Source organism: Schistocerca serialis, chromosome 8, assembly GCF_023864345.2.
Source record: "Schistocerca serialis cubense isolate TAMUIC-IGC-003099 chromosome 8, iqSchSeri2.2, whole genome shotgun sequence".
NCBI lineage: Eukaryota > Metazoa > Arthropoda > Insecta > Orthoptera > Acrididae > Schistocerca > Schistocerca serialis.
The window spans coordinates 578636266-578649765 of NC_064645.1; the positions used below are offsets into that span (position 1 = coordinate 578636266).

Genomic DNA, 13500 nt, shown 5'->3' on the forward strand with positions numbered 1-13500 from the left:
ATTGTAGTGTTGGGCAGCGGCAGCTGGATGTGAACAGCGCGTAGCGTTGCGCAGTTGGAGGTGAGCCGCCAGCAGTGGTGGATGTGGGGAGAGAGATGGCGGAGTTTTGAAATTTGTCATGAACTGCTATATTTATATATGATGATATCAAGGTAAATACATTGTTTGTTCTCTATTAATATCTTTCATTTGCTAACTATCCCTATCAGTAGTTAGTGCCTTCCGTAGTTTGAATCTTTTATTTAGCTGGCAGTAGTGGCGCTCGCTGTATTGCAGTAGTTTGAGCAGCGAAGATTTTTGTGAGGTAAGTGATTTGTGAAAGGTATAGTTTAATGTTAGTCAGGGCCATTCTTTTGTAGGGAATTTTGAAAGTCAGATTGCGTTGCGCTAACAAAATATTGTGTGTCAGTTTAAGCACAGTCTTGTATAAATTGTTCAAAGGGGACGTTTCAGCGTCTCTACTGACCTCGATGTCGATGGAATGTTGAACAATAATATTCTTCTGGAAAGGAGTGAAAGCGTGCAAGGGAAAATGGCAAAGCGGGGGGGCGGGGGGGGGGGGGCGGGTTGTGAGGGGTGCGAAATGGTAAGTCGTTTGAATGGAAAAATATTTTCGAACCGGTCATGGCTCCATGACAAGTTAGCGATAAAAGGGCTGCATCACACGATGCAGAGGTTACGTGGAGCGTCCACTTCCATTGCCAAAGCAGTCTGAACGACGAAAGACGAAGGTGCCAGATAGGGCTGATAGAAGACATAGTGAAAGCCCAACGAAGAGCGGTACGTTTCGTCACGCGATCGTGAAGTCGTCTCTAGTGTGATACAGAGCTGCTCAACAAACTCCAGTGACAGACGTTATAAGACAGGTGTTGCGCGTCACGGAGGAATTTCGAGAGAACACTTTCCTGGAAGAGTCGGACAACATATTACTTCCTCCCACATGTTCGGAAACTCTCGTTGAAAACTTGTAGAACTTGTAGAGGAAACGTAGCCTTTCCGTGTTTGAAAACAACTTAGTTGCAACGTGGTAGTCATAGTGGAGGGTGCTTACGTCGGATCGGCTGATGTCATTTGACGCCCATCCTACCTCTCTGATCTGGTTCGAGCCGGATTCAAGTGTGTGTAAGTGTTAGAGAAACACGGTTGTGTACACGTTTCCGGAACACACCGACATAATCCTTTTGCATGACGAAGCTCAAGGTAGTGGAAGAGCTGCTCGTCGCCTTTATCAAGATCGCTATCCACAACGTCTGGCTTCATAGCATACCGTTTTCACCACATTTATGCAACGGCTTCGAGAAAGATGCATCTTCGCCGTCAGCAGGCGGGACTGTGGTGCTCCAAGAAGGCGCCGCACACCTGAATTAGAGGAGGTCATACTGTACCATGTTTCCTATTTGTTTCTTTGGTTATTAAGGAGTGAAACGGTAAAACAAGCGATGAAATGGGTGACGCCTAATAAATTACTTGCTAAAAGTGATCGATTTACCATCATGTTTTCAAATGGTTGTAAGACGGAAACGATATGTTGACGGACGTGGTTTTCAGTTCAATATATTACTTTCCTAGTCCTCTCTACAAGTCCTCGATGTTTGTCACGGGTATTTCAGAACAGCCCATACATCTCACGTAATGATCACGAAGAGAAATTAGAGCAATACAGTAGTTTGTCGACAATCATTCTTCCAGAGTACCATTCGCCAGTGGAATGGGGCAGGGATGATCAGTTAGCGGTACCAGAACTACCCTCCGCCACACACCATTAGGTGGCTTGCTCAGTGTGCTGTAGATGCAGCTGTAGATGGTGTACCGCCAGACAGTCACAGGAGCTCTGAGCACTATGGGACTTAACAGCTATGGTCAGCAGTCCCCTAGAACTTAGAACTACTTAAACCTAACTAACCTAAGGACAGCACACAACACCCATTCATCACGAGGCAGAGAAAATCCCTGACCCCGCCGGGAATCGAACCCGGGAACCCTGGCGTGGGAAGCGAGAATGCTACCGCACGACCACGAGCTACGGACTCACAGGAGCTTACTAACGAAGTATCGTGACGGGGTTAGTGGAGGCAGTCAAAAAGAGGCGTTGCGGGAAGCTGTCAAACGGCATTTTTGCTGCTCGACAACGACTCAGCTCATTCTGCGCAGTTTCACTTACCCATGCTGCTTCTTTTGGCTATGAGATTGTGTTATGTCAGGCATTTCCAGAATGTTGACAAGTTGATTTTTGTGGTTAAACGTTTCTTCAACAGCAAAAATGCAGGCTACTACTGCCGTGGCCTCTGCCTAGTTATCCGTCGGGAAATATACGTCGCGTTGAAGATCGGATATGTCGAATAGGACTACCATCATCTCCAAGTTTCAAGGTCGCAGATCGATTTTTCGAGGTGATAATTAAAACAGAATGACTAGACCTTGCATACAGGGTGAACATTATTGAAACCGACGGACTGCAGGGACGGTTTCCTGATTGGATGTGGAGAAAGAACGGTCCCATGAAGATATGTCCGGAAATGTAAGTTGCCACGACAGATGGCGCTGACGAATGACAGTTGCTCTGACCACGTTCCGTGTGTTCCTTGAGTGTTGCAGGCGGTGTGATTGACGTAGTGTACTGTAAGCAGCAGAATCGTTCGGTATTCATGTCGGGAACAAGCTGAGGTGGTGTTTGTGCACGACATGGAAACGGTCGAGAGACAGCACGGCTATACCTAAACAAGTACCTCCACAGACACCAGGAACGTCACACAACATTTCAGGCCCTTTTTGGGCGTTAGTGTGAGCATGTGTCCTTTCAAACAGACGGACTGTGCGTACACCAGGTTTGGAAGATCGGGTTCTACAGAACATTGAGACGAATCCTAGTAGCAGCTCCAGGCAAGTGATCCGCCAATATGGTGTAAACCAAAGTACGATGATACGTAACATGCATGACAATCGCTCAGTCCTTATCATTTGAAATCGCAGGCAGGCAACTTTGAACATCTGCCGGCCGGTGTGGCCGAGCGGTTCTAGGCGCTTCAGTCTGGAAACGCGCGAGCGCTACGGTCGCAGGTTCGAATCCTGCCTCGGCCATGGATGTGTGTGATGTCCCTGGGTTAGTTAGGTTTAAGCAGTTCTAAGTTCTAGGCGACTGATGACCTCAGATGTTAAGTCCCATAGTGCTCAGAGCCATTTGAACCATTTTGAACATCTGTTGTGACGTGCAGGTCTGTTCCGGGACGATTTACTGTCGTTGCACGCACACCGTCCATTTCCGGACACATGTTCGTAGAACTTACTCCTCCGCCTCCAGTCAGGAATCCGTCTCAGCAATTTGTCGGTTTTATTAATTCAGCCTGGATAGTGGTATAGTCCAGAGGCACAGCGGCGGTTGCAGTCGCCCGTCGTTCCCTTGGCGTGCAAGGGTGCGTGACCGTCCTTTCGCCATTTTTTTCTGCCTTCTTTTGCCAGGAACCGTTACGTGATCACGCGGTCTCCAGCCAATTCCGCGGAGGTTAATGAAATGTTTGCCTGCTCGGCCAGTGAGAACACCAGCTACAGCGGGGAGAAAGAAGGAAGTTGCGTCGCTTTTAATTGGAACCCATTGTGCGGGCAGGAGATTGCGCGGCTTGGCTTGGCTTGTGCGGACACTTGGCGGCTGGACTGAGGTTTCGCCACGCCCCCTCCAGGGCAGCAGCTGTGTGGGTGGGCCGTCACGCAGGCCCCTGCTTTCTGCTTCCTACCCTTCCCGGATGGCTGCGTTCATAGTGACACCTACAACAGTGGCCAGATGTCGCGCCAGAGGTTAACCGAAACATCGGTCGACTGCTCGGTCAAGTGATTGCGATATCTTCCGTCAGGTTTTGGTGGGATGAAGGAGGCTAGCAGCCTATTATACCCTATACACTGAGGTGACAAACCTTATATGATAGCTTCTAATATCGCCCGAAATAGTGAAGCAACTAGACGTGGCATGGATTCAACAAGTCGTTGGAAGCCCCATGCAGATATACTGCCTCTAGAGCAACCGTAATTGCGAAAGTTTTTCCGGTGCAGAATTTTGAGCAAGAAATGACCTCTCGTTCATGTCTCATAAATGTTTGATTTGATTCATGTTGGGCGATCTGGTTAGCCAAATCATTCGCTCGAACTCGCCAGAATGTTCTTCAAACTGATCGCGAACAACTGGGCCCCGGTGACATGGCATATTTTCATCCACAAAAATGCCATCGTTGTTTGGGAACACGTAGACCATGAATGGCTGCAAATGGACTACAGGCAGCCGAACATGACCATTTCCAGTCAATGATCGGTTCAGCTGGACCACAGGAGCCAGTCAGATAAATGCAAACAAGTTCCAAACCATTATGGAGCCATCGCCAGCTTGCACAGAGCCTTGTTGACAGCTTGGTTCCATTGCTTTCTGGGATTGCGCCGCACTCGAACTCTATCATCAGCTCTTACGAACTGAAATCGGGATTTATCTGACAAGACCACGGTTTTCCAGTCATCTAGAGTCCCACCGATATGGTCATGAGCCCAAGAGAGGCACTGCAGGCGATGTCGTGCTGTTAGCAAAGACACATGCGTTGGTCACCTACTGCCACAGCCTATCAACAACATATTTTGCCACACTGACCTAACGGATACGTTCGTCTACAGTCCTCATTGATCTCTGCGGTTATTTCGCGCAGTGTTGCTTATCTGTTATCACTGCCAAATCTACAAAAACGCCGCTGTTCTCGGTCGCTAAGTGATGGCTGTCGGCAACCGAGTTGTCCGTGGTGAGAGGTAATGTCTGAAATTTAGTATTCTGGGCATCCTCTTGGCCTTGCGGATCAGAGCACACTGAATTCCCAACGGTTTTCAAAATGGAAGGCTCCATGCATCTAGCTCCGGCTACCACTCCGCGTTCTGAGTATGTTGATTCCGTCGTGCGCCCACAATCAAGTCGGGAACGGGAATGTTTTCACGTGAATCACCTAAGTACAAAAGACAGTTCCACCAATGCACTGCCCTTTTATACCTCTTGCTGCGATACTATAGCAATCTGCTTATGTGCATATCACTATCCCATTGATTTTTGTCACCTCAGTTCATATATATCTCGAAAAGAAGCCACCGGGTACTGTAGACTTGTCCTCGGTTACTGTAGTAAGCAGAAAAGTTTTACGAATGTGTGAGGTGAAGAAGGATATGTTGTATTGCAGATTCGTGGTGACTTTGAAAAGTGAGATTCCGAACATTCTGCACAACTTACTTCAATTAAACTTGAGTGACTGTTATTAAGTATTTATGTTTGAAAGATAAATACAAATTTTAGAATAAGAGACTTCCAATACCCAAAGCACTGAAGAATGGAAATGCATGTGCTACATTTGCAGACCACCTCATATAAAAGAATCACCACCGTACTGGGATAAAAACAGCAGTAAGCAATAACACTAATTTGGAGACTACTAATGCCTACCTACCACAGCCAAAGATCCATTACAGTAACTTTAAGTAGTAAAATTGACATGTCACATTTCTCACTTGAACGCAGAATTTTTTGACGTTATAATGTAGACCTAAAATTTCCGAAACAGGTTTTTCCTGCATGACATGTTGCATCTTAAGTATAGGCATGTAGCTGAAATGGCGAGACAGCCACAGAACATACACATAACGTTAAACTAATTATTACTGAAGTTCTAATTTTTCGAAACTGATGGCTTTCCAATGATGTAACAATTTCAGACCATGTACTATTGTCCCAAACCAAGTTGACAATCGCCGCGTTGGGTAATGGGAGCGACTGCAAAGGCCTTTCCCATTTACTATTCCTCCCATCACTCACAGAGCCGAGTGACAACATCGTCTGCACGAATAGTAGACCAATTCCGAATCATATCCTGGTTTCCACCTTTCTCATCCTCATCGTGCACTAAAATTAAAAATTTCGTAGGGAACGTCGGCCGATTCGATCGGTCGAAACAAACTGATACATACTTTAGCGACTGCAGTCTGAAGCCTGCACGTTGCGGCGACGGGATCGGTTGCACTGATAAAGCGCACTTGCTAGAATACCGATTTGAAAAGATCACCCAATGTCGGTCATCGGCGGGGTCCACCGTTGTCGGTGTCACTGGGGGTGACTGCAGACTTTGCGATTTTGACAGCTGCGGTACATATCCGACGAGGCGAAGCCTGAACGGTGCAGCAGGCGGTGTGCATAAAGTGACTTTTTTAAGTGTTTTGTGTTAATTGCATATCTCTGAACGTTTGTTAAAGGAAATAAAGGCAGACTGTATTTTAACTTAAGTTCAGTCTTGATCACAACACTTATGTCTCAATAACATAGGTGACCGGTTTCGGTTATATTTATATAACCATCTTCAGACCTGTGAATTAATTTTAGAAAATACTAGAGACCAATCTTAAAATGAAATGAAAAGTGTCTAATGACGACAAAATTTTAATAAGATAAAATAAAACTTATTATACCCATGGCTTCCTTGGAGGATGGTAGGCGGAGCTGCCCTCAGCCGCTACGAAGTCAACTGATGGTTATAAGTGCTAAGCATGAGCTTAAATATGCAGAGTCTCCGCCTACTTCCTCTCACACTACTTCACAACTGCCAATCAGCGTTCATAATATGACGCTATCGTGAAAGTATAAAAGTACGAAATACACTAATAACATAAAATTGATTCGTTTAAAATGTCAGATTAACAGATAGTTAGTATATGTAAAACTTATTTATATTTTAGATAAAAATGGTAAACTATGATGCGTAATAGCTGTGCCCTCTATGGGCAACCTTAATACTATTACAGTGTCAGTTAAATCAAAGATGTAAAAGTCCTTGGAGTTGTGGTATATATCGATTATACCGAGTCGCATACATCACAATTGCATCTTTGATGGATGTTACAAAATCGTCTTACTTTAACTGTAGTTTTCATAGTGACATTCTTTATAACAGTAGGGTAGCAGCCAAGGGTACGTTCCGTATTATGTATGTCTGAATAACTGATGAGACCGCTGATTAAATATTTAGAACTCATCGATCTAATAGTTTTTATAATAATCAATCTCAATTTAATAAAAAATTTTATATGTTGTATAGCATATTTTTCATACATAGCTTTTGCCATGGGTATAACTAATCTTATATTTTAAAACAAAAGAGTAGGTGCATCTTTCGTCAAAAAGGTCGTAAAAATATTTTTCGCCTCTGCATATTTAAGCTCATGCTCAGCACTTATAACCATCAGATGACTTCGTAGCAGCTGAGGAGAGCTCCGTCTACCATCCCCCAAGAAAGCCATGGGTATAATAAGTTTTATTTTATCTTGTTAAAGTTTTCGCCGTCATTAGACACTTTTCATTTTATGTTAAGATTGGTCTCTAGTATTTTCTAAAATTAATTCACAGGTCTGAAGATGGTTATATAAATATAACCGAAACCGGTCACCTATGTTATTGAGACATAAGTGTTGTGATCACGACTGAACTTTAGTTAAAATATAATACTTTATTGAGCACTGTTCCAAAAATGTTTACCAAAATTGTAAAAGGCAGACTGTCCCAAACTGCTCAGTTTTTCACATCAGTGAAATTGAACACTGCATGTGGATAACAGTCAATATCTTGTTGCTCCAAACTGTGCAACTCTAACACGCTTCGATTCGTTAGTATTCTGTCCTCATTGTACACTGCGTGATAAAAATATTAAGTACACAACAGAAGAGGAGGAGCTGAAACGAAATTTTACCGTCTGAGACATTATTTGATGTTACTGATTTAATTATAACATAAAGTTAAATTCATAAAGGACTTGGCAGTATGAGCCCATTTATCAGTATGTAGTTAACACGGACCAGTAACAACATTTGTCGGCCAGAGTGCCTCACAAGAGAATACGACAGCTTTATGGCACCCTTACGAACCGAATCATTGCATGCATCGAGACCAGACGGGTTGTAACCTCACACTGGAAGTCAGCTCATGCAGTCAAGTTCTTCGTTAATCTGACTCGATTTTTTAATCGGTGAAATAACGCCACATTCCGTCTCAAGCCGTGAAAATTCATTTCTTTTCTCCGCCCTGGGTGCTTCACTTCTCTACTCAAGTAGCGTACGAGCTGTGACTATAAAATGACGGCATTAATGCTGTCACGTAGTAAATACGTACTTGCCAGAGATTTCCTGCGAAGCGCGAAGATTGAGAATCGAATGCGCCGTCAGTGTGGCCGTGGTCTTCGTATGCGTAAGAGATGTTATTTTGTTTTGCCCGAAAAAGATAAGAGTAATACTCCTAAGAGGGCAACGAATTGTGAAGTTTCACATGGTACTTGGAAAAACTGCTACTGAAACCTATGTTTTAGAAAAAGAAGTGTACAGCGAAGACTGTTTATCACGTACGCGAGTCTTTGAGTGGTTGAAGCATTTGCAAAATGGCCGAGAAGACGTTGAAGATGAGTCATGCCTGAGACGCCCTTCGAAATCAGAAACGGAAGAAAATATCGAAAAAGTAGGTAATTGAATCGATCTGACCGTCGGTTGAGTATTTGATCGATTACTGTAGATGTAGAAATTGACAAACAATGCGTAAGGAGAATTTTACACAGTCAGTTTAACACGAGAAAAGTGTGTATGAAACTGGAGCCGATAATTCCCACGATAAAAAAAAAAGAGAGAGAGAGCGTGAAAATGTCTGCACCGATACTTTAAACTTTCAATATCAATGAAAATTATTCTAATTACTTGGAAAAAGTGATAAAAGTGACAAATCTTGGTTCTTTATTTATGATTCAGAAACTTACGTCAATCCGTGCATTGGAAGGGCTCAACTTCACCGAGAGCGAAAAAAACTCGAATCAGCAAATGAAGACAGAAAGCGATGATGACTGTATTTATCAATATTCATGAAATTGTGTATCTTCTCTTGGTTTCTGAAGATGAAACTGTTAATCAACATTATTATTTGGGTTCCACTCCGTGAGAAAACAAGAAGAAAGCAGCCCGAATTGTTGAAGAAGAAGTCATGGCTTCTGCATCAAGACAACGCCTCGGCTCATGCCGCGTTGTCTGTTAAGATGTTTCCAGCGAAGTACAGCATCCCTTTGTAAGACCACCCACCTTATTCGCCTGACCTACCGCCATGTGACTGTTATCTATTCATCAATGTCAAACCTGCCTTAAAACGATTAAAATTTCAGTCCATTGAAGCAGTAAAGGAAAAAGCGACACTCGTCGATCAGGGAGCTCACAGAGAAAGACTTCCAGCACTGTCTCTATCAATGCAAAATTCGCAGGGGGCATTTTAGGGATAGAGGAGGTCAGCGTATTGAGGGTGATAATAACTAAATATGTGTGTTTTTTAAATAAAATGTTCTACTTCAATAATCCCTTTATTTTATAGCCACATCGCGTACCCTTAAGGAGAGCTACCATTGATTACATGAAATGAAAATTTTGTCCACATTTTTAAACATTTTCTTATGGTTGTCCAATGGCGATACTTTTCTTTAGAGATAGCACCGTCGCCGAACAATCTTACACGGTTGCTGATGGTTTGATAAATCGTTTGTGTATGTTCAGAACAATGTTGCACTTCCTTTCGTTTCCAATGAACAAACGATGTCCAGTTTAAAGTACGAGTTTCCATTGGTCAAATACTAATGGAGCCGGTCACACATATACGAAGATACTTCTTATGATCGTATTTCAATTATTAGTCGGTGATGCGGTACAGGGGGCTAAATCATCTTCTCCGATTCCCTTCAAGGGCTTTTGATAGACTGCAACAGCGCGCAGAAGCCACATTGTTCTGCCCAAAATTGAGCATATAGCAAGCTCTTCCCAGTTGTAAGGGTAATGCTGATTTACTCTTATCTTCATTAAATAGAAGACTGTACTTAGCTAAATTCAGAAAAAACTGAACATCTTTGACGACTAGAGATGGGATGTTCATATTCACAGAACATGTACATTAGTATGTTCTGCAGAAACGAATAACATTTGAACCATGTCAACGCCGATATCGCGGCGCAACACCACCTACCGGTAAAATGTGCTTGCTGCTCTCGTTGTCGCTATAAACCGAACGTAATGGATCAGTGTGACTTGAACAGAGGTGCAGGATGCCTCGCAGACGTATGCGCAAACAGTGGCGTCAAATCAGTGAATTTGAAAGACGGCGCATTATTGGCATGAGAGAATGTGATGCAGCCATCCGAGAAATTGCTGCTCGTGTGGGACGAAATGTTTTGGCAGTGCAACGGGTGTGCACAGGATGGTTCACGGAAGGTCGTAGGACAATACGAGATGGGTCAGGTCGCACCTCCCAGACCAATTCCCGATACGTTCGACACTTGACCCGAATGGCCTTGCAAGTCAGATCTGCGTCCTCCTCCGCTCTGTCGCAACATTGGAACAGTGTAACACATCATACGCTATCAGAGTGACAGTCCGTCGCCGTTTATTACGGCATGGGCTACGTACGCATCGTCCACTTCTCCGGCTACCTTTCTCGAATGTGCAGAAACATGCTAGACGGCAATGGTGTATGGAATGTCGCAACTGGAGACAGAAATGGTACCAGATAATGTTTTCGGTCGAATTCAGGTTCCGTTTGTTTGAAAATGACAGCCGCATTTGGGTTCGCTGCAGACAACTTTGAACGGCATCACAGTGACTGCATTCGGAGAAGACATATAGCACCAGCACAAGGCCTTTTGGTGTGGGGTGCTACTGGGTACAAATTACAGTTGTTGCGTGTCCAGGGAACTGTGACCAGTGTGACCTTCGTAAATGACATCCTGCGACCTGATTCCATACCTTTTATGCACAACAACGCAGACGCCATTTTTCAACAAGACAATGCACAACCACATGTTGCTGCATGAACACGTGCCTTCTCGGTGTCAAAGGATGTCAATCTTTTACCCTGACCCGCCAGATCACCAGACTTGTCGCCAATCGAAAATGTGTGGGATACAGTGAAACGACGGATGCAGGACTGTCACCCAACGCCAACCACCACAGGTGAATGCAGCATGGGTGGTTATACCGCAGGACTCTGTTTACGCCTTATACGTGCCGATCCCATCACGCATGGAACATGTTATCAGGGACCATGGTGGACTCTATGCCTACTGGGCAACAGAACACAGGTTGAAACAAGGTGACTGAAATGCTAATCATTTCTTTGAACATGTCCTGTGAATATGAACGTTCTATCTCTGGTCGTTCAAGGTGTTCTGTTTTTCTCTGAACATGACTGTGTTTCCTACGGTAAAAAAATTACCGATAACAAGATTTTCGTTAAAAAGTGCTTGTCATGAGAGTGGTACAAACAGTCTTTTGAGCAGTTTATTTCAACGATTGATGACAAGCAGTCTTTACGCCAGGATGCTACTATACGTAGGATCAGAAAATTTAATTAGCCTCATTCAGAACCTCTGTGGGTGTTCTTAGTGTAGTTTTTCGCCAGAGGTTGCACCTTCATGACCTCAGTGGTGTTCTAAAATTGATCCTGTATCGGCTGAATAGTCAACTTGTCTGGTTGTTCTGCACCGTCAGCTCAAGCCTGAGAGGCCAGCGGAGTATTAGTAACTCTGCTTTCAAAAACCGATACTAATGGCCTTTATACGTTGTGTTACGAAGTCTTTGCATCAAACTTTAGAGATGACGGAACATATAATGGAAAATAACTTTTGTTACAGACGAAATGTATGACAAAGCTTCTAGGTGGCACTAGCTGTTTTCTTACTGAATTCGCCGGCTCTCAGATGATGGCATATCAGCGAACCAGCTGTACTTACTAACCATGTGTGCTATATCTGCATACTACTTACCCCCGTAAACGTATAGTGATTTTTTACAAAAATGAGTGTCCCCAACCGGAGAAAGAAGCAAATCATGAACTCGGCTGATTCCCTTTCAGGCGGAGCAGATGACGGGGCGGCAGCTCGTGGTCTGGCGGTCGCGTTCTCGCTTCCCGAGCACGGGGTCCCGAGCTTGATTCCCGGCGGGATCAGGGATTTTCACCCGCCTCGAGATGACTGGATGTTTGTGCTGTCATCATCATTCCTGAAAATGGCGAGATCGGACTGAGCAAAGGTTGGGAATTTGTACGGGCGCTGATAACCACGAAGTTGAGCCCCCCACAAACCCAACATCATTATCAGATGACAGGGTTGTAGGCAACACATACTGCATACACACTCTGCAGAGTGCCTACATCCTGCCGCCTCTCAGGTGCATACCAATCATAAAAGACGCCTAGTGTCCACTGAAAGTGTGAGCAAATACCCTGTATCTAACAAAGATTGTTCCCCGTGACGTAAACTATCACCGCTAGAGGTTTGATGTACACCCTGTACATAATTTCCTTGAGGTAAATCACATAATAATGTCGTTATGGACGGTCTCAGATTAAGACTAACGCAATGCGTTCTGTTAGCTAGAAATTCTTCATTTCATTTACAAAATCTGGTTAGTTAACCTGTTAGCACTTATTCTGTTTACTAGAGAACGCTGCAGAACAGTCAGCGGTGGGTTTTATGAACGAACAGGTCGCACTGAGTTCCCTACGACTGCTCTTCGCACAATGATTCTAGATTCGAAGGCATCTGGTCAGTCCCCAAAGAGTCAGCCTACAAATTATTTTCCATTTGCTAACATCTTTCCGACAATGGTGTGCGTGGAATTCTTCGCCACGCTCCGAATCGTGAGGTACTAACTCGTTTTTTATTCACTAGTTTTCTTTGAATCATTCCCGAGATGTGTTGAGATATTTCTACACTACTAGCTCGTCTCTGACTTTGTCCAGATTGAGCAAGTGATTATTTTCTGCTGTATACCAAGAGAATATATACCTGTACATTAATTTTTTTTTCATTGATAACGTATTTCACTTCCCTAGTAGAGCTCTACTTAAAGTGTACTAATACAATTTTTGTTGTTGTGATTTCAGGTGTTGTAGTCCAACCACCAAGCTCCAAGGACTTCTCTTATTATTGGTTCGTATCTCATAACTGATTCATCCATATTTAAGACATTAAAATTTATGGTCTGTTTTAAAGTCATACGGTGTACCTTCGTAGTGTAGTACAGTGGTTGGAGAAGTGTGTTGTTGTAATACAGCAATTAAGACCAAGAATAAGTGAAAATGGTGCACCACATCTCCCCCCCCCCCCCCCCCCCCCCCTCCTGGCCATTCTCGCCCCGGTCGTACCGTCGTAACGTAGACTCGAAGATTCTTGGTATTATTTATTAGATTGATTCATTCACCTATAAGTGCCTAACGTAAGTTAAATAATTCCTTCAACATATAAAGCCTACTACTCAACTTTTCACTGAACGTGTGCACTACGTGCTGCGGTAAGTGACACCCAAATGTAGCTTGTCCAGTAAATTATACAACAGAACGCATTGCCGACATTTAATCATACCAATGGTATTATGTTAATAAAATATGATGAGTTAGTTTGCTGTTCTGTCTTCAATGTGTTTTTTTTTATG

At 43.8% G+C, this 13500-nt stretch overlaps 1 protein-coding gene across 1 annotated transcript in view; it reads left to right on the forward strand.

The window, feature by feature from the left end:
* The window catches only part of LOC126416291 (uncharacterized), a 172362-nt gene that overhangs the window by 102591 nt on the left and 56271 nt on the right, over positions 1–13500 (forward strand). The window contains exon 2 of the mRNA XM_050083944.1: positions 12953–12998. Within this exon, the coding sequence (XP_049939901.1) occupies positions 12953–12998 (46 nt within the window). The remainder of the gene's footprint in view (positions 1–12952; positions 12999–13500) is intronic.